Source organism: Solanum pennellii, chromosome 6, assembly GCF_001406875.1.
Source record: "Solanum pennellii chromosome 6, SPENNV200".
In the NCBI taxonomy this organism is placed as follows: domain Eukaryota; kingdom Viridiplantae; phylum Streptophyta; class Magnoliopsida; order Solanales; family Solanaceae; genus Solanum; species Solanum pennellii.
In genome coordinates this window covers 46,584,207-46,606,128 of record NC_028642.1, presented here as the reverse complement: position 1 = coordinate 46,606,128, position 21,922 = coordinate 46,584,207, and the positions used below count along the sequence as shown (strand labels likewise).

The following is a 21,922-nucleotide window of genomic DNA, read 5'->3' as shown; positions in this document are numbered from 1 at the left end:
TGTTGCATAGACAGGTCTGTGGATTCATTAGGCAATGGGTCGACGATAATGTGTTGAACCATATTTCTGGGGAAACACATGCTCGAACCCTATGGGAGCATCTTGAAAGTTTGTATGCTCGAAAGACTGGCAACAACAAAATGTTCTTAATAAAGCAGATGTTGAGTTTGAAGTATCATGATGGTTCTCCGATGACAGACCATCTGAATAATTTTCAGGGGATAATGAACCAATTATCTGCTATGGGCATCAAATTTGATGAAGAAATTCAAGGCTTGCTTCTACTTGGTTCCCTACCAGATTCATGGGAAACATTTAGAACGTCATTGTCAAATTCTGCTCCGGATGGTGTGATCTCTATGGATTCCGCCAAGAGTAGTGTCTTGAACGAAGAGATGAGAAGAAAAACTCAAGGTTCCTCTTCGTCGGATGTCCTGATAACTGGCCCCAGGGGGAGAAATAAAACTCGTGGTTCTCAGCATAGAGAACAAAATAGGAGCAAATCCAAAGGCAGACTTAAGGATATTGAGTGCTATCATTGTGGCATGAAAGGGCACACAAAGAAGTTCTGCAGGAAGTTGAAGAGGGAGAACAAAAACAAAGAGGAAACTAAAGAAGATGGCAATGAAAATTGCCTAGCCACCGTCACCACCGAAGATCTTGTTACCGTTCTTGATGCAAACATGATAAATATTGCTTGTGATGAGTCAAGCTGGGTTGTGGACACTGGTGCCGCATCTCATGTGACATCAAGGAAGGATTTTTTCTCTTCCTACACTCTTGGTGATTTTGGAACCTTGAGTATGGGTAATGAGACTGTTTCTAGGGTGGTTGGTATTGGTACAATTTGTTTGGAAACTAGTGTTGGAACTAAACTAGTTTTGAACAATGTGAAACATGCTCCTGATGTTCGTCTGCACCTAATTTCTGTTGGTGTTTTAGATGATGAAGGATATGTTAGTACCAACGGTGATGGAAAATGGAAGCTCATTAAGGGTTCCTTGGTTGTGGCTCGTGGTAACAAACGTCGTGGTCTATACTGGACTACGGCCTCTGCTTGTGTTGATATGGTGAATGCGGTTGAGAGCGATAGCTCTTCAACATTATGGCACAAGAGGCTTAGCCACATTAGCGAGAAAGGACTTAATGTTCTAGCCAAGAAGAAATTATTGTCAAATTTCCAAAGTGCTAAATTAGAAAAATGTGAGCACTGCTTGGCTGGTAAACAAAATAGAGTTTCCTTTAAGTCCTACCCTCCTTCGAGAAAGACAGAGTTGCTTGAGTTAGTGCACTCTGATTTATGTGGTCCAATGAAGACAAAGACATTGGGTGGTGCACTTTACTTTGTCACTTTCATTGATGATTGCTCGAGAAAACTTTGGGTCTATGTCTTGAAGACTAAAGACCAAGTGTTAGGTGTCTTTAAGCAGTTTCAGGCTTCAGTTGAAAGAGAAACTGGAAAGAAATTGAAATGTATTCGTACTGATAATGGTGGTGAATATTGTGGACCATTTGACGAATACTGCAAGCATCAAGGTATTAGACACCAGAAGACTCCTCCCAAGACTCCTCAGCTTAATGGTTTGGCTGAGAGGATGAACAGGACCTTGATGGAAAGAGTTAGATGTTTGCTTTCTGAAGCAAAGTTGCCAAACTCATTTTGGGGTGAGGCTTTATTGATCGCTGCACATGTTATTAATCTATCTCCTGCTGTTGCTTTGCAAAGTGATGTACCAAATAGTGTTTGGTATGGAAAGGATGTTTCCTATGACCATTTGAGAGTATTTGGTTGCAAAGCTTTTGTACATGTGCCGAAAGATGAGAGGTCAAAGTTAGATGCCAAGACAAGGCAATGCATCTTCATTGGATATGGCCTAGATGAATTTGGTTACAGGCTATATGATCCAATTGAAAAGAAACTTGTGAGAAGCCGTGACATTATTTTCATGGAGAATCAAACAATTGAAGATATTGACAAAGCGGAGAAGGTAGAATCTTCAAGTTTTGATGGTATAGTTTATCATGATGAAGTTCCTCACACAAGTGTGCATGATGTTGTTGGGTTTGATAATCATGGTGACGCCCAGAATCATGTATCGAATCAACATGTTGATGTTGATAATAACAATGATATTGTTATTGATGATCCTGTTGCTCATGAAGTTGTGGACGAATCAAATATTCCGCTTCGGAGGTCCACAAGACAGCGGTTTCCTTCCTCCCGTTATTCACCCAATGAGTATGTGTTACTCACTGACGGGGGAGAACCTGAATGTTATGAGGAGGCCATGGAAGATGAGCACAAGAATCAATGGATTGAAGCCATGCAAGACGAGATGAAGTCTTTGCATGAGAACCACACTTATGAGTTGGTAAAATTGCCCAAGGGCATGAGAGCTTTGAAGAACAAGTGGGTGTTCAAAGTTAAAGTTGAAGAACACAACTTGAAGCCCAGGTACAAAGCTAGATTGGTTGTTAAAGGATTCGGTCAAAGGAAAGGTATTGACTTTGACGAAATATTTTCTCCTGTTGTGAAAATGTCCTCGATTCGCACAGTTCTAGGTTTGGCTGCTAGTCTTAATTTAGAGATTGAGCAGATGGATGTGAAGACGGCTTTCCTTCACGGTGACCTAGAAGAAGAGATTTATATGGAACAACCTGAGGGCTTCAAAGTAGATGGTAAAGAAAATTTTGTATGCAAACTTAAAAAGAGTCTCTATGGCCTAAAACAAGCTCCCAGACAGTGGTACAAAAAGTTTGAATCTGTTATGGGGGAGCAAGGCTATAAGAAGACTTCTTCAGATCATTGCGTATTTGTACAAAAATTTTCTGACAAAGATTTTATCATCCTTTTGTTGTATGTGGATGATATGTTGATTGTGGGCAAGAATACTTCCAAGATTGACGAGCTGAAGAAAGAGTTGTGTAAGTCTTTTTCTATGAAAGACTTGGGTCATGCCAAGCAAATTTTGGGCATGAGAATTACTCGTCTTAGAGATAAAAGGAAGATTTATTTGTCCCAGAAGAAGTACATTGAACGCGTATTGGAGCGCTTCAATATGAAGAATGCGAAGCCTGTGAGTATACCTCTTGCTGGTCATATGAAGTTGAGCAAGAAGATGTGTCCTACAGCTAGGGAGGAAAAAGAGAACATGGCCAAAGTTCCATATTCCTCCGTTGTCGGAAGTCTAATGTATGCAATGGTGTGCACTAGACCTGATATTGCTCACGCAGTTGGTGTTGTCAGTAGATTTCTCGAAAATCCGGGAAAAGAGCATTGGGAAGCTGTGAAATGGATACTCAGGTATCTTAGAGGAAGCTCAGATGAATGCTTGTGTTTTGGAGCATCAAATCCAATCTTGAAAGGCTATACAGATTCTGATATGGCAGGTGACCTTGATAACAGAAAATCCACTACTGGATATTTGTTTACTTTTTCAGGGGGAGCTATATCATGGCAGTCAAAGTTGCAGAAATGTGTTGCACTATCTACAACTGAAGCTGAGTATATTGCGGCTACTGAAGCCGGCAAGGAGATGATATGGCTAAAGCGATTTCTTCAAGAGCTTGGTTTGAATCAGATGGAGTATATTGTCTATTGTGACAGCCAGAGTGCAATAGACTTGAGCAAGAACTCCATGTACCATGCAAGAACAAAACACATTGACGTCAGATATCATTGGATTCGTGAGAAAGTGGAGAATGAATCATTTCACGTCAAAAAGATTCACACAAGTGAAAATCCTGCAGATATGCTGACCAAGATGATACCGAAAGACAAGTTCGAGTTATGTAAAGAACTTGTGGGTATGAGCTCTTTCTAAAGAAGTTGAAGATACCTTCTTCCAGTAAATGGGACTGAAGGGGGAGATTTATTGAATCCATCCCATTTTTTAGTCAACTTTAGCTATTCAATTGGTACAAACAATTGTTAAAAAGGAATAGTAATTGGAGTTGAAAATAAAAGATTTGGTAGCTGGCAAATTGGTAAGATTTGCAACCATTCTTGACTTTGCTATGTTTACATATGTCATTAGTGACATAGACATGATTTTATCCTTCTATAAATAGAGCATTCTTGCTCATTTGTAGAACACACCAAGTTAGAGAGAAAAACCATTTTGAGAGTAAAGTGAGGTATTCCATAGACTATACAAGAAAATAGTCTGTGAAGAAAAATAGAGTGTGAGCGATATTTTAGTAAGACGGAAACCAAAAGAGTGTTGTTTCTTTTGAGTGTGTAGTAGTCACTTTGAATATTATATTCGTGACTACACAGTGTAAAATTCCTTACTATAGTAATATCAATTGCTCCTCTTGGCCCGTGGTTTTTTCCCCTTATTCAGAAGGGTTTCCACGTAAAATTGTTGGTGTCGTTATTTTCTCATTTTATTTTCATTACTTTTACCATATATACTTTTGTGCTTGTCCGCGTTTTCCCAACAGTCGATTGTTCTCCTTGTTTAGCTTTCACAAAGAAGATGATCTACCAATATGACTTTGTGGTAGAATAATCGAGATCCTTCAATTTGTTAAATAGATATTTCAAATTTTAATCAATGAGAGGATTTATTTTTTATCAAAAACACTATTTAAATTTAATCAGATCTCTACGAAATATATCGAATAGGAGGTTAAAAAAGATGAGAGCACGGTGTGGATGGACCGGTGAAATATTGTAAGAAGAAAAGTAAAAGAGGAATTAATTAAGTTTTATGATGAGGTTGAACCATGCGGCATGCACGGTGAAATAGACAATATGCAACTTTAATCTAATCATATTGTTTTGTAGGGTATATATCCACCTCTACATGTCAACAATTAATACATGATCAAGTATGATACAATAAATATATCCAAATCTAATTAACCAAAAGGGACTAAAATGTAATAATTATTTCTTGTCTATTAATCTAATCAATGCAGTCACTAGACATAATAATTATATAAAAACTGAAAAATATAAGCATGGAGAAACTTTAACAAACGTCATGCATTTAATTAATACGACAGATATGCTTTGTTGAGTTGGTGTAGTGTTATTGTTACTCTTTAATGCAATTCAAAATATATGTGTGATTGAATAATTTGAGGTTGAGAATAGCTAATGTCCCATTTAGAGAAAGAGTACATAGCTGTCTCAATTTAGGTTGTTGGGGTCTATGTATATCCTTCTCATACAAGAAGCTAATATTTGTGGGGTGATGTATGCAATTGTACTAGAGTATTTGACTTGGAAAATCTTGTGGATTTGGAGCTTCCTACATAGGAATTAATTATCAATGATCAAATTTAATCGTAATTTCAATATGGAATGACATTATAATATAATTAGAAGGAAATTTCATTTCACTTGCGTATTATTTTCATTGTTATAGTAAGGAAGAAGAACGAGTTGTCTCTCATCACATAGTTGAATTCTGTATTTTATTCTCATAATAAATAAATGAAGCGGTAGATGCATAATTTGAAGATTAAGTACCTCCAATATTATTATCTTAACTTCATATCTGGACCCGTTTGGCCCAAAAATATTTGGAAAAAATCTTGAGAAGTGGTGTTTGATCATATACCTTGGCGAAGTATTTCAGATTCTTGAATACTAGAAAAAATTAGTAATTGAGCCAAGTTTTAATATTTGGGAATTTTAAAAAATTCAAAAATTACCCAAACTTTTATATATTTTTTTAAAAAAATATTCATTATTTATTAATTTCAACTAATATTTGTTATTACATCCTCCAAAAAAGTTTGAAATCTAATTTGAGCGATAAAATTGAGAAAATGGAACAATTTGTGTTTTATGGATATAATTATAGTTGAATCAGTGACAAGTTTGAATATGCAATTATTGTATTGTTTTGACTAGATTGTTATTTTGTTATTGTTGATTGTTATCAATTATATAATAAGGTTATTTTTAAACATAACATATTCATTATAAAATGATAATAAACATATGTGTATTTCTAACAATTTTTTAGAACTTATAAGTATAAATCATATTTTTTGAAATAGTCAAATATTTTTGAAAAAAAAATGGATCCAAACTAGAGTCATCAATAGGGACTAGGCCCATTGGGTCGGCCTGGCCTAACCGGGATTTAATAAGATTGGACTAAGATTTTGGAGCCCATTTAAGAAAAGGGTTTTTTAGCCTGGCTTGAATAAGTCTGTTGATTCGTAGGCTTGAGAAATATCGGTAGGGCAGGCCCCTGGGCCAACAAAAATTAATCAAAAAATATAATATAATATTAAAATTTAAAATTAAAGAGAGTCCAAACTCAAAAGTCGATATGTACGATAATAATTTTTTTATTATAATTTATAATTTAATTTAATAATTATTAAAAAAACATATTTTTATAAAAAATGGATTGGCCCGGCTAACATATAACTCACGTACTTGTTGTTTGAACCGATCATTTTCTGCCCCCTACCAAAATGGGCTAACCTGACCTGATCTGTAAAATGTCAAAGTCTGTATGAATTAGTTCGGATGAATAAGGTTATTTTTAACGAAAAATACTTATTATAAAATAATAATAAATTTATGAATATTTTTAATGATTTTTTAAAACTTATAGGTATAAATCATATTTTTTGAAATAATTAAATATTTTTGAGAAAAAATTGGGTCCAAACATACTATGAAACTTCACAAAAAGTTTCATACAAATATAATTGATCAAAAATATTTGAAAACTTAAGGTCAACCGTTAGCTAAATCATGGCTTGAGTTTGACTTTTCGTTACCTTCGGGTTTGTTGGTGTGTGTATACTTTCACGCTCCTAAAACAATTAGAAAATGTGTCAAGTGACAACACATTTCATTTAAACTTAGAGTTAATGAGTAAAACTTAATTCATATATTATCATTATTTTATGAATTTTTTATTTAAACTATACTTAATTCATAAATTATTATTATTTTATAAATTTTATACTTAAATTATCTTGATTTGCCTCTGTTTCTACTTAGACGAATTATTTTTGCTTTTTTTTGTTAAAAACTTTTGAAAATCACTATGAATCTCTCACACATAGTCTTCACTTGGGCATATGTATTCTTACTTTTTACATGTCTAAATCATTACAATCTCACTTTCTACATCTTATCTGCTATTGAGGTCACTCATACCTTGCCCTGAATATATTTGTTTCTTAATTTATTTCTCCTAGTGTGCTCAAACATTCATATGAACATCCTCATTTTCATTACATTCATATTTTGAACTTGTGAATCTTATATCTGGTCAAGTACTGGTTTACTACAAACATCTTATCTAAGTCTTCATGGCATGTTTCTATCCCATTAAATATTGTGTGAGCCTCTACTTCATCCATCTCATTCTAATACAATATTTGATATCATCGTCAATCTCTCTATTTTCTTGAATATTTAATGATCCGAGATACTTGAAGTTTTCTCTCTTTGGAATTATCTATGTACCAATCCTCATTCCACATCTATATCATGCATGTAATGCGTCACTAAACATGCACTTCACGTGCTCTGTCTTGTCATGTTCAATCCAAACCTTTAACTCTATGATCGTGTCTCCAAACTCCTGGTATATCACCGACTTCATCACATATCTCGTCAATTAATATTATGTCATTAGAGAATAACATGCATCATGGTATCCCCCGTTGAATATATATGTCGTGGCAATTCATCCATTAGCAAGGTAAATAAAGACTGACTTAAAGTTGAGCTCTAGTGCAACCCAAACTAGACCGGAAAGAAAAAAATTAAAATTGTATCATACATGTCCTAAATTAATGGACTTTAAGTTACGAATCAACTAGGACAAACTATATACTAAAGTTTATTTAACCAAAAATTTGATTTGACGGTAATCCTTCTTTCTAAGAGTCCTCAGTCCTAGGGTCCTCGTAGCCCATTAGGAAGAAGGGGAACCGAAGCTCTATGTCCTTGAAGAGATGATAAAAGAGAGAAATACCGCTTTACGAGATGAAAAAGACCGCTAGGCTATATCAGGACCCATAAGCCATAAATATTTGTCACAGACAAATAAGATGGAAACCTAACATTGAAAGTTAATTAGAACACTTTACCAGCCAAGTGTAGCTTCAAACACCATGAATGATGAATCCAATAGGTCCCATCATATGAGATATATCATTAAGACTTTGGAAAAAAAATCTTGATGTTATCCATTAATAATTTAAATATCAATTGATATAATAACTACGTAAATGATTTTGGGACAATTATTAATATAAAAATATATAATAACACTTTATATAAACATCGTTAAAGATTCCGGAGTAATTTTTAATGTAATGCATAAATTTAATTATCACTAAATATTTTTACGACAAAAAAGAATTATTGTCACTAAATGTCGTGATTATATATTATTGTTAGGTGGATATCTTCATTAATTGTCAAATTTAATCAAGACCTTATTTGTCCATTGACTTCTTGGTAGAGCTTCTAGAATTAATCAGGTTTCAAGATCCTTTGTAGTTATATCAATTAGTCAAATCACATGAAACATATGCTAATAGAATAGATTTTTTCTTAATTAATTAGGACCACATATAATACGAAACTTAAAAGATGTTTGTAATTATATAATAAAGATTCAATTCCGTTCTAGATTATTGAAATTTGAAATTATTTTATGTTGCATGTATATTCAAATTTTAAATAGATATAAGACTATGACAGTCTACATAAAATAGATCGATTTCTCCGTAATTAATTAGGACCACATATTACATATAATATGAAATTTACAACATGTTGCATATGATTTTATAATAAAGATCTAATCTCGTACTAGATTATTAAACTTTTGAAATTTTCTTGTTCTATATGTATATTCAAATTTTAAACCGATATAAGACTAAAAACAGACCACATAGAATCGATTCCCTTGTAATAACATATAATATGAAACTTAAAACAAATCGACTATAATTTTATAATAAAGATTCAAACTCATACTAGATTATTGAACTTTTTTATTATTTTTTAATTTTACATGTATATTCAAGTTTTAAACAGAATTAAGATTAAGATTTACCAAAATATGTCATGACCTAATTCATTGCTTTGCATATTTAATTATTTATTTTCGAAGTACGCATCATTAATGGACTTCTATTATTATCGTGCTCCACAATGTTTAATTTGTTATCAGAAGAAAAATGTTACTCTTTCCGTTTAGAATTGTTTGTCATGTTACGTTTATCAAAAGTTAATTTGATTAATTTTTAAAGGTAAATTAGATCACATTAATTCGATATTTTTTTTAAAAAAAATAGATATTCTAAAACTATGTGAAAAGTACTATAAATTGCAATTTTTTGCATATTAATATGATGAAAAAATACATCTTAAAATGTTAGTCAAAGTTTTTTATAGTTTGATTCTAAAATTAGGAATCATGACAAACAATACCGGACGGAGAGAGTACATGAAGGGCTTTATAAATATGCTGAATTCAATACGTGTTAGTTACCTATTTTTTGAAAAAAACTATCTAATTAAACAAATATTTCTAATTATATTACAAATTAAATTTTTCTATACTTTAAAATAATTATCTACCTCCCCCCCGGGCGCCCGACCACACTTTCTGCTCCTGCCCCTGTTATGATGGGCCTAGACCAGTTGATAAAGCAGCTCAAAATCGGATCAATTGACTATACGTGGAATTCGGGCTAATAAATAGAAATTTGGGAGAGCAAAATAGGTTTATGAAAATTGTTGAGAAAAATGTCTATCCTCTCATCCCCGTTTTTCTACTTGTGTTCTTTAATTTCTATTTTGTTCTTAAATTCCTTTGTAATTTAAATTACGAGTTAGTGAAATAGATTTGTCGGTTGTTTGAATTTAAATTGAGTTGGTGATAGAATGTATGCCTTCACTTAACAGTAATGGACCAGGTCCCTTACTACACTAATGAGTAAAACAGGAAGTTAAATGCAGTAAAATCAACACAATGATTTTACGTGGAAACCTCCTTGCTTAAGGGAGTAAAACCACGACCTGTCTCACAGGATTTTCAATCGTTTTCACTAATCTTCAAAAGCAAAAGCGAAACATGATTACACCAAACGTAAGAAAGAGTTATCAATCTTACCGTTAAGCAATAGTCCTCTATTGCTTAACAAGCCTAAGTAGAAAAACAATCTACCCACTAAGCTATCCCACCTGGACAACCTAGACTTTGACACAACACACCAATTCCTTTATAGATTCAGGAGTGGTTTACAGTTCAAGAACATGAGAATAAATTCCTAAACAACTAGACGAAGATCTCCAGATGTTGCAGTTGTGTTTCGAATTTGATTCTGCCTTTTTCCTTTTTGTTAGCCTTTACAAGAGTTCTTGAAAAGTTTTTATCAAGTTGCAAAAGCTACCAAAAAGTGTTTAGGAAAGTGTCTTTTGTATTGACAAGTCCCTTTCCTAAACTTCTTTGCCATTGGTTGGAAAGGTCACACTTTCTGACGCCATCGGGAAGTGTGCACCTACTTTCTGTACTATCTCCAGCTGGCAGTCGACTGGCTCACTCTCACGAGAGCCTGGTACCTCTACTAGGTCCCTGGGTTTGTTTCATCTGCAATACTTCAAACAAGACACCTGCAATACTCAAGTAGAAAACCCGGTACCTTTATGAGGTCCCTAAGTTTGTCAAATCATCAAAACTACAAATAACATTTTCCCCCTTTTTGATGATGACAAACAATGATATGATCTGAAATCTTCACCAGAATCGTTCCCCCTGACATTGTATTCCCCCTTTCTGTATATTCCCCTTTTTCTGAATATTCCCCCTTAATGCATGTTCCCCCTTAATGTATGTTCCCCCTTATTTAGCTACTTACAGTTTACTTCCCCCTTTTGGCATCATAAAAAAGATATGCAGTAAACCATTGAGTCAACATAAATACTGAACAAGATCAGAGCAAACAGCAATCAAACAGTAGAGGAAAAGCATTCACAAAAGAAACATAGAAAGAACATCAAAGGAATAAAGTAACCAACATGCCATTATAACATAAATACATTAAAAGCAAACTAAAAATCCATTGACACGATGATTAGCCACAACAAAAAAAAGACACAGGGAGGGATTGATTGACAGTTTAGGAAGAGGGGGGAGTCTTGGATAGGGACTGGATAACAAGAGTGAGTCGTGCATTGGCAGCATCATTATCCTTGATGGCCTTTTCTTGCAGGGCAGTTATCTTCGCCTTCAACTCCTTGTTCTCTTTCTCCAGAGCTTGTACAGCTGAAGAACCAGGTCCCTCACTTTGTGCAGTAAGCAGCTCTGCTTTGAGTACAGCAATTTCAGCCTCTTTACTACTCAAACGCACAGTGAGTTCTTCAGTCTCATGTTTAAGCTGATCCAGGTCCTCAAGAAGTTGAGCCATCTTGCTTTTTGGTAAGCCTCTGCCTTCAATACATTCACATTCAAACAAGGTATGCTCAGAGATAGTTTGTTTAACTGTCCCCACCTTTCCAACACCAAGAGGAATCCGAAAATGCTTGAATACTTCAGTGAGAAAGTATCCATACCCCATTCCATGTACTCCTTTCCTCTCAATAACTGTTTTGTGAATGTGTTCAATCATGAGACTAGGAAGACTTAGAGCCTCAAAGCTGCACAGCATCTCCATTACGTACAAGTCAGCAGCAGTAGCAAGTGTTCTCTTTTCAGTGCGAGGGAGAATCACTTTGTTGACAAACTCGAAGACCAGCTGATAGTCACTCTTCATAATTTTCTTATAGATCCCAGCAACCTTGGTTGTGGGAGTCTTAGAAATCATAGATGCAAATTCTGAAGAGCAGGCTTTTCCCTGCACGGACCGGGTCCCCTCTGTAGGCACTCTGAGGATTTTGCCCAACACTTCCTCATTCAAAGAAACAGCAACATTGTTCACACGTGTGAGGAGACTCCCATCTTCCAGAAATTGAACATTGTAATAGAATTCACGAACCTCTTCTTCATGGAGGATGGGGGATTTCTTGTTGAACAGGTGCAGCCAAGACTGGATCTCCACCATGTCATGCAGAGAGTCCATGCCCGGAAGAGTAATAATCCCCATATCAAACACTCTTCCAGCGAGAACTGCTTGTTTCCTCAGACTATCAACTACTTCTTGCAAGTTGACATTCTCAACTTTCCTGGCTTGAGGACCAGGTTCCTGTGTCCGCTTCCTCTTCCTTTCAGATTTCTTCCCTTTTGACTGTGACTTTTCAACCTTCTTTGTAACCCTTTCCCTTTTCTTTTCTGACTTCTTCTTGTTATTTTTCTTTTCAACCTCTTCTCCAGACAACTCAACCAACTTTTCTTTAGGTATCCTAAAATTTGATACCTTGAAGGTTCGTGCACTTCTGACTGCAGCAGCAGATCGTGCACTTGCCTTCAAGGCATCTACCATCAGTTTTTGTGCAGCAGACCTTGTATTAGGTCGTCTCTTAGGAGTCTCCTCCACGACCTTTTCCTTCCCTTTTCGACTTTCCACCTTCCATTTTAATGATGCTTCCTCACTTGCAGATTCAGATGAAGAGGAAGAAGAATACCGCCCTAAATCGGGGGTTTTATCGAAGATGGGTTGAGAAGGCCTTACCTCTTCTCTTTCCAGGGCGTCAGTATGTTCTGCTCTGACCTCTTCTCTCATCATTGCCAGGCTCTCAATCACAAGTTCCTCACTTGCTGCCAGAATATTTGACTCGGAAGCCCTGTGTTTTGGTAGGTCTCCCTCAAACATGTTGTCAGGCAACATGTCTTCACATGGACCAGGTACTGAAGAAGTGTTTAGATCGATAGAGAAGAAAGGGTTGTCCGGAGTATTTTGTGGAGGACTGGGTGGGGGAGGAAGTCTGGCTTGAGCAGTTGTTGGAGAATAGAATGCAAGGGGCTCAATTTCACTAAGGGCATCCAACATTTTCTTAGAAGAAGATGAAGAGGAAGACATGTTTGTGATACTGGAAGGTTTCGTTTAAGAGCAAAAAGGAAGAAGAGGACAGATTTGGCCTTTGAATTTGATAAGCCTTTTGATAAAAGGAGAGAAATAAAGTTAAGAAACAGATGAGAGTTCCAAAAAGAAAAAGGCCTTTTTTAAAAGAAGTGAAAGGGTGCCAGGTCCTTGATTAGATGCGTCGTTTGAGAGAGAAACGATTGGACTGATCGGTCAGAGCAACCGATGACTGACACGTGGCATTTTTCAACGGTCAAAATTTTAGTTTAAATTTAATGTAAAAATGCTAACCTGGACAGGTACCCGGTACCATGATAGAGTTTAACTTCATTCCTTAATTGTTCTAGTCTCTTCTTTTGCTGATCAGGTCCCTACTGAGAGTATACCTACTAAAGATACAAAAAGAGATCTTGTTCAAATATTTAAAATTCACACAAAGGATACCTGCACAGCAATTTTAGCCATCAAGGGAGTTCCACTGTTTGAGGCTAAAGGCATCACTTGGAGATCAACATCCCCAACTTTAACCGATTCCTCTCAAATTGATCCTTGCTGAGAGCCTTGGTGAAAATGTCTGCAATCTGTTCCTCCGTTGGACAATATGTGAGCACAATATTTCCCTTCTCAACATTATCTCTCAAAAAATGATGTCTAACATCAATGTGCTTTGTTCTCTTATGATGGACTGGGTTCTTTCCCATACTAACAGCACTAGTATTGTCACACATAAGAGGAATTGCTTTGATGTGGATTCCAAAATCTTCTAAGTGTTGTCTGATCCACAATAATTGAGAACAACAGGCTGCAGCAGCTACATATTCAGCTTCAGCAGTTGAAAGAGCCACAGAGTTCTGCTTCTTGGTACCCCAAGAGATAAGTGATGATCCAAGGAAATGAGCCATTCCAGAGGTGCTCTTCCTGTCAACTTGATAGCCTGCAAAATCAGCATCTGCAAAACCAACTAAATCAAAAGTATCACCTGCAGGATAGAAGAGAACCAGGTCCCCTGTTTTCTTCAAGTATCTAAGAATACGTTTTGCAGCCTTCAGGTGTGAATCACGAGGACATGCTTGAAACCTGGCACACATTCCAACACTATACACAATATCAGGCCTGCTAGCAGTTAGATATAACAAGGAGCCAATGATTCCTCTGTACATTGTCTGATTCACAAGGGGATCAGATTCTTCTACTATCATCTTGGAATTTGTTCCCATAGGAGTATCAATAGGTTTAGAATCAACCATATTGAATTTCTTCAGCAGCTCTTTGATATACTTCTCCTGGCATATTGAAATCCCGTTTGATGATTGCTTGATTTGCAGCCCCAGGAAGAATGTCAACTCACCCATCATACTCATTTCAAACTCCCTTCCCATCAGTGATGAGAATTCTTCACAGAGATATTCTGAAGTAGCTCCAAAGATTATGTCATCCACATAGACTTGAATGATAAGCAATTCTTGTTCTCTTTTTAATAGGAACAAAGTATTGTCTATCTTGCCTCTTTTGAAACCATTCTTCAGCAGAAACTTTGACAACCTTTCATACCATGCTCTTGGAGCTTGTTTCAGACCATATAGTGCCTTATTCAATCTGAACACATGATTTGGCAGCTCTGCATCTTCAAAGCCAGGTGGTTGCTTGACATACACCTCCTCCTTGAGATCTCCATTCAGAAATGCACTCTTCACATCCATTTGATACAGCTTGAACCCCATAAAAGCAGCAAAAGCTATTAGGATTCTAATAGCTTCCATTCTGGCAACAGGTGCAAAAGTCTCATCATAGTCAATTCCTTCTTCTTGATTGTATCCTTGCACCACCAGCCTGGATTTATTTCTAGTAATCACTCCATTTTCATCAAGTTTGTTTCTGAATACCCACCTAGTTCCTATTATAGTTCTGCCTTCAGGTCGAGGAACCAGGTACCATACCTTACTTCTTTCAAACTGATGGAGTTCTTCTTGCATAGAATTGATCCAGTCTGCATCACCTAATGCTTCTTTAACATTCTTAGGCTCAATAGATGATATGAATGCTGAGAATGCAACTAGATTTCTTGTTTTTGATCTAGTTTGAATTCCAGAATTCAAGGGAGAAATGAGATTATCAAGAGGATGAGATGAACTATGCTTCCATCCTGACTTTGCAGCAGACTGAGTTTGCAGATCAGCATGATCTTCTTCATCAGGAGTGACGTCATCTTCTGGAGAGTCTGATGTACTCTGGCTGGAGTTTTGAGTAGAACCAGGTACCTTATCATCCTGTTCAACCTCAGCATCCTCTTCAGGTGGACTGTGATTCTGATCGTCACAATCATAATTCAGTTGTTGATCTGCATCAGTTTCAGCACCTTCAATCTTCTTGGATGTTAGCATTTTGAGTATATCATCATCATCATTTGATCCATCATTCTTCAAGCTTCCATTTTCATCAAAAACAACATGAATGCTTTCTTCAATGCATTGTGTTCGTTTGTTGAATATTCTGTAAGCTTTGCTGGATGAAGAATATCCAACAAATACTCCTTCATCACTTCTGGGATCAAATTTTCCCAGATCATCTTTCCCATTATTCAGCACAAAGCATCTGCATCCAAAAGCTCTAAGATAGTTCAGCATTGGCTTCCTGTTGTTGAGCAGTTCGTATGGAGTCTTGTTCAACACAGCTCTTATTAGACACCTGTTGGTAACATGACATGCTGTGTTAACAGCTTCAGCCCAGAAACTTTGAGGAAGATTTGATTCAATAATCATAGTTCTGGCAATGTTCACCAAGGTTCTGTTCTTTCTCTCCACCACTCCATTTTGTTGAGGAGTTCTTGGAGCAGAGAAGTTGTGGCTTGTACCATTTTCCATACAGAATCTATCCAATGTCGAGTTTTCAAACTCTGTCCCATGATCAGATCTAATGCTGCACACAACTTGATTCAATTTGGTTTGAATCATTTTGAAGAAAACCACCAGCTCATCCGCTGTATCTGCCTTTGATCTCAAAAATCTCGTCCAGGTGTATCTTGAATAGTCATCAACAATCACCAAGATGTATTTCTTGCCATTTCTGCTTTGAACCTTCAAGGGTCCACAAAGGTCCATGTGAAGCAGCTCTAAAGTTCTTGATGATGTTACCTGATTCTTGGGCTTGAATGATGATCTGATTTGCTTTCCTTTAACACAAGCTTCACATATTTTATTTTCAGCAAACTTCATTTTGGGCAACCCTCGGACCAGGTCCTTTGAAATCAACTTATTCAATAAAGATGAACTCACATGTCCCAGCCTACGATGCCAGAGATCAGCATTTTCATTTTGAGCACTGAGACATGTTAAGTCATCTCCATGAGAGATTTCCAAGTTTGCCACATACATATTTTTACTTCTGTGTGCAGTGAGAATTACCTTGTTTGTAGTCAAACTCACCACAGTGCATTTTTCAGAAGTAAATTTGACCTCATTTCCTTTGTCACAGATTTGTGACACACTTAGCAAGCTGTACTTCAATCCATCCACATGGTAAACATTGTCAATTGAATCTTCAAGAGATCTTCCTACTTTGCCAACTCCCAAAATGTACCCCTTCTTGCCATCACCAAATGAGACACCTCCTCCTTGGAGGGTCTTGAGTGAGAGGAAGTTCTTTACATCACCAGTCATATGTTTAGAGCAGCCACTATCCATATACCAACATTGACTGCTGCTCCTCTCACTCACCTGCACCAAAAATCACTTGTTAAGCTTGGGAACCCATTTCAGCTTGAGTTCCCAGTAGGCAGACAAAGGAGTGATCAGATAGTTCTTGGTCCAATATGGTAGACTTTGAATCTTTCTAACAAAAGACCTAGGAGCATGAACAGATTTTTTCTTTGAAAATCTGTGAGTTGAGACAGGCTCTGTAGGACCAGGTCTCTCATTTGGTGCATTTTGTCTTTCAGCATAATTAGAGTATCTTTCACATGAGTTTCTCCAATTAACACACTCATTCTTCAAATGTCCATTCTTACCACAATGCAAACACAACAGATTGTCAGACACAAACACATACTTACTATGAGGATTATAAGGAGGACTTATGTTCAGACTTCCTAGTCCTTTCTTATTAAAATTACTCTGATTTGTCACATTTGACAGCAACTTTGAGGATTTGGTCCACTTAAGAGATTTTTCAAGTTCCTCCTTAAGTTTCACAATATCCTGTTCTAATTTGTTATTCTTTTCAAGTGACAACCTGAGATTTGTCTCAGAGTTCTTCAATTTTTCATGAATTTCAGCTTGCAATCCATTTGGCTTTCCATTCAGCTTTTCAGCTTCTTCAGTAAACTGACACAACTGATTCTTAAGTTCAGAGTTATTTAACTCTAGAGACGCCATTCTTGACATTGTGTCTTCAAATTGACCTTTGTTTTCAGTTAAAATTTCAAGTTCAACAATCATGGTATCTCTTTCAGATGTTAACTCTATCACAGAATCTAACATGACTTTTGCCAAGGTTCTCAATTTTTTAAGAGAATATTTATCCAAGTCATTTTTCATGTCAAGAAGAGTTACCTGATTGTCTTCTTCTTCATTTTCTGTGTGTGCCATGAGAGCAAACATTTCATTGAAGACAGTTCCCTCCTCATGCACAGCAACCATTGACACATCCTTTGGCTCATCAGGATCTTCTGAGTCACTAGAAGAATCCCCCCATGCAGCAAGAGCCCTTTTTACAACCATATCAGCAGCAGCTTTACGATCTCTGTTACCAGGTACCAGGTCCCTTCTGTTTTCCTTGTCACCCCTGTGTTTTTGATGTTCCTTGTTTTCATTCTTAAGCAAAGGACACTCTCTGATGAAATGCCCAGATTTTCCACACTTGTAGCAAGTATCACCTTGAGCAGCATTTCGAGTCCCATTAGTTCCCTTTTTATAAATTTTGTTTCTCCTCACAATTTTTTGAAATCTACTAATGAGGTATGCCATATCATCATCATCACTTGAATCTTCATCTGATTTATACTTTAGCATCAATGACTTGTCCTTCTTGGCTTCCTTCTTTGACAAATCATAGTTTCGATTCATCTCATGTGTTTTCAGATTACCAATCAAAGCATCCATAGTCAGCACCTTCAAGTCCTTGGCTTCTGTAATGGCATCAACTTTGCTCTCCCAAGACTTTGGAAGAATTCGAAGCACTTTCCTGACTTGTTTGGTCATGCTTATAGGTTCACCCAGACTTCGCAGCTCATTTGTAATGGAAGACAGCTTGGTGAACATGTCATGTATTGTTTCTCCTTCCTTCATTTTGAAGTTCTCATATTGTGAGGTAAGCATGTCAATCTTAGATTCTTTGACTTGTTCAGTTCCTTCATGTGCAGTCTTCAAGCAATCCCAAATTTCTTTAGCAGACTCACAGGCTGACACTCTGTTATACTCATCAGGTCCTATCCCACAAACCAGGAGAGTTTTAGCTTTGAAACCTTTTTCAATCTTTTTCCTGTCAGCTTCGTCATATTTCTGCCTAGGCTTTGGAACAGTGATAGTCTTCTCTCCATCCTTTTCATCCATCATCGGAACAAATGGTCCATCCAGTACGATATCCCATAACTCGCTGTCTTCAGCCATGAGGTAGTCATGCATTCTAACTTTCCACCAACTGTAGAAATGTCCATTGAAACGAGGAGGTCTGTGTGACGACTGACCTTCTTCGAGATTTAGTGGAGCAGCCATTCTAGAACAATATCACTTCCTTGGTGTTAACCAAATAGGGAGTGCCTGCTCTGATACCACTTGATAGAATGTATGCCTTTACTTAACAGTAATGGACCAGGTCCCTTACTACACTAATGAGTAAAACAGGAAGTTAAATGCAGTAAAATCAACACAATGATTTTACGTGGAAACCTCCTTGCTTAAGGGAGTAAAACCACGACCTGTCTCACAGGATTTTCAATCGTTTTCACTAATCTTCAAAAGCAAAAGCGAAACACGATTACACCAAACGTAAGAAAGAGTTATCAATCTTACCGTTAAGCAATAGTCCTCTATTGCTTAACAAGCCTAAGTAGAAAAACAATCTACCCACTAAGCTATCCCACCTGGACAACCTAGACTTTTGACACAACACACCAATTCCTTTATAGATTCAGGAGTGGTTTACAGTTCAAGAACACGAGAATAAATTCCTAAACAACTAGACGAAAATCTCCAGATGTTGCAGTTGTGTTTGGAATTTGATTCTGCCTTTTTCCTTTTTGTTAGCCTTTACAAGAGTTCTTGAAAAGTTTTTATCAAGTTGCAAAAGCTACCAAAAAGTGTTTAGGAAAGTGTCTTTTGTATTGACAAGTCCCTTTCCTAAACATCTTTGCCATTGGTTGGAAAGGTCACACTTTCTGACGCCATCGAGAAGTGTGCACCTACTTTCTGTACTATCTCCAGCTGGCATTCGACTGGCTCACTCTCACGAGAGCCTGGTACCTCTACTAGGTCCCTGGGTTTGTTTCATCTGCAATACTTCAAACAAGACACCTACAATACTCAAGTAGAAAACCCGGTACCTTTATGAGGTCCCTAAGTTTGTCAAATCATCAAAACTACAAATAACAGTTGGTCTTGTTATTGGGTTTGTTACGTTGGTGCTTTCATTGCTCGTACTCCATGGCTGAGGGCTACCTCAAATTTTCTTGCGAAACCCCATCTGCAATTGTGTTGGATCGCTTCAGTGGTGTTTCCGACCCAATCGTAAGGGTTCACCAGGCATAGCGTTATGTCAATTTTTATGGCTTTTCTAAGAATATGTGGCTTATCTCTTCCTAACCTTTATTTTGACGGAGAAACCCTTACTTGATTTAATTGGTTGTATCGCAATAAGCAATTCTACGACTGAAAGCATTGATAATTAATTGTATCTCTTCCCACTTTCTCTCAATCTCTCCTTTTTCTATTTGATGGTAAATGCAATAGATATATGAATCATATTTTTGATACTAGATACATGTACATGTGCATAATACACTAATTAATGTTATAAATTAAGTGCCTGTATCTAAGTTTATCAATTAATATTTGTATAAAGAATTAGCTTGTTATTGCCTTTTTAAGACCATCAATGTGTGACCTACTTGACGCACTATAGAATATGGACTATGTAGCACATGCGCCACTTCACGTGTCGTGCATACAAGACCTCATAAAGTTTCTTTTTAATATCATAATAAGATTGTTCAAACAACTTTAAATTAGTATAATCCCTTCATAAGTAAAAGCTCCAATACAATAAATGAACGGTCTAATTAAATCGATACACAATCATGTCTTGATTAAACTAATAATTAAGGATAACCTATGAATAAACCCATTCTCAATAAGCACAATCGTCTCCTCTCCACAAATTAACCTAAAATTAATTAAAGCCTCAAAAGCTATAACGATAACATAACTCTATAAATGCCAATGAACATTCAAACTAACATAAACTCATTATATTTAATTCAAACAATAATATTCTCACTTAATTGTGTCGCACAACCAAAAATAAAAATGGGATCCAATAAGGTTATTGCTGTGTTTTTCATCGTTATGGTGACAATGTTTGCATCTTCAAATGTAAATGTTGTTGAGGCACAACAAGAACTTGCATATAAAGAGTGCTATGAAAATGGCATGAAACTTGGTGCGACTGAAGAAAGTGTCAAAAGAGAATGCACAAATATCGTCAAGGACCATAATATGAATGTCTAGAACACATTAAGGAAGTGATATTTTTCATTTTCTAATCTTTTTGGCTATGCTTTTGTCATTGGCTTTTATATATGTTGTTTGACAACAAAAAAAAATGTTAACATAAAGAATAAATTTCAATTATATTTTCCCTTCTTAAAGAATTTTCGTTCTTGTCCATTATATTATTTTATTTTTATCAGAGCCAAAACACTTTATATTTGCAAAGATGAATGATCATTACATCACACACAACAAAAATTAAACAAGCCCTTCGCTAATTTGCGGGGTCTAATCCCTCGATAATAGGAGAGACGGTTTGATAATTCGGTTTGAATTATAAAAAATTCGATTTGGATTTTCAGTGTTCGAATATAAGAAATTACAATAAAAATTCAAATCATATAAGCTCGATTAGATTCAATTCTTTGAGTTTGTTTAGCTTTGTTATATTAATCCATTTTGTGATCGTATAAAGCGAGAGATCTGATATATAAATGTTTTATTTCGATTCAATTGTATACAAGTTCAAATTTTATACATCTATACAAACATGATCATTGATACATACACATACTAGTTACATTTATACAATTATCTAATCATGTGCTTTTATACGAACGAGATGTCTGTCTGTGATTTTATACAAATTTGATGTTGCTTTGCTAAGGAGCGCAAATAGCAAATTGTAGCTATATAATGTAAATATAATTTTTATGTTTGTTAAACCTAAAATTTACTCATTACTTTTTAAAGAGAAACTATCTTAAATATTTGTTATTAATATACACATATTTAAATTTTCAATCGATATTATAACCTTTTTTTAGAGGTTTGAAATAATTAATTGTTATTTTTTTTAAATCATTTTTTAACCTTACAAAAATTTTGTTATTATCTTATTTCTAATCCTATCTATAAAGTTATACACAAAATATCATGTTAAATATAAAACAATAAAAATATATAAACGTAAAATAAAATAAAAAATAAAAAATAAAATTTTTACATGAAATTTAATTAAATTTATGAGATATGTTAATAAGAGATATATTAGTAAATATGTATTTATAGAAAAAGGATATATTAGTAAATATGTATATATAGAAAAAGGATATATTAGTCTTTGAGAGAATAATTTTTTGTATCTACTTTTTTTCCTTAATTGATTTGTCAAACGCCTAGTTATTCAATAGAAGTGATTTTTTTATTAAAATAAATGTTTCTGGCCTCACAACGGAATCGATAAAAATGTATAT

The 21,922-nt window shown here is 35.7% G+C and overlaps 1 protein-coding gene across 1 annotated transcript; it reads right to left on the bottom strand.

Moving 5' to 3' along the window:
- Positions 1–16,698: 16,698 nt before the first annotated feature.
- On the bottom strand, positions 16,699–18,674 carry LOC107022366. Its single transcript, XM_027917949.1, has 3 exons — positions 17,560–18,674; positions 16,854–17,457; positions 16,699–16,794 (listed from the first exon to the last, which is right to left on the bottom strand). Exons 1-3 carry the CDS (start codon positions 18,672–18,674, stop codon positions 16,699–16,701), a joined length of 1,815 nt encoding a protein of 604 aa, XP_027773750.1.
- Positions 18,675–21,922: the final 3,248 nt, after the last annotated feature.

Excerpts from the sequence above, each read along its gene's own strand:
- LOC107022366 (XM_027917949.1), bottom strand. The coding sequence starts at position 18,674 with ATGGCTGCTCCACTAAATCTCGAAGAAGGTCAGTCGTCACACAGACCT. Across the intron at positions 17,458-17,559 it reads GGAACTGTCTTCAATGAAAT|AACCTTGGCAAAAGTCATGT; the intron begins GTTTGCTCTCAT and ends TAAAAAATTGAG. Across the intron at positions 16,795-16,853 it reads GACCTGGTCCTACAGAGCCT|AAAGATTCAAAGTCTACCAT; the intron begins GTCTCAACTCAC and ends GTCTTTTGTTAG.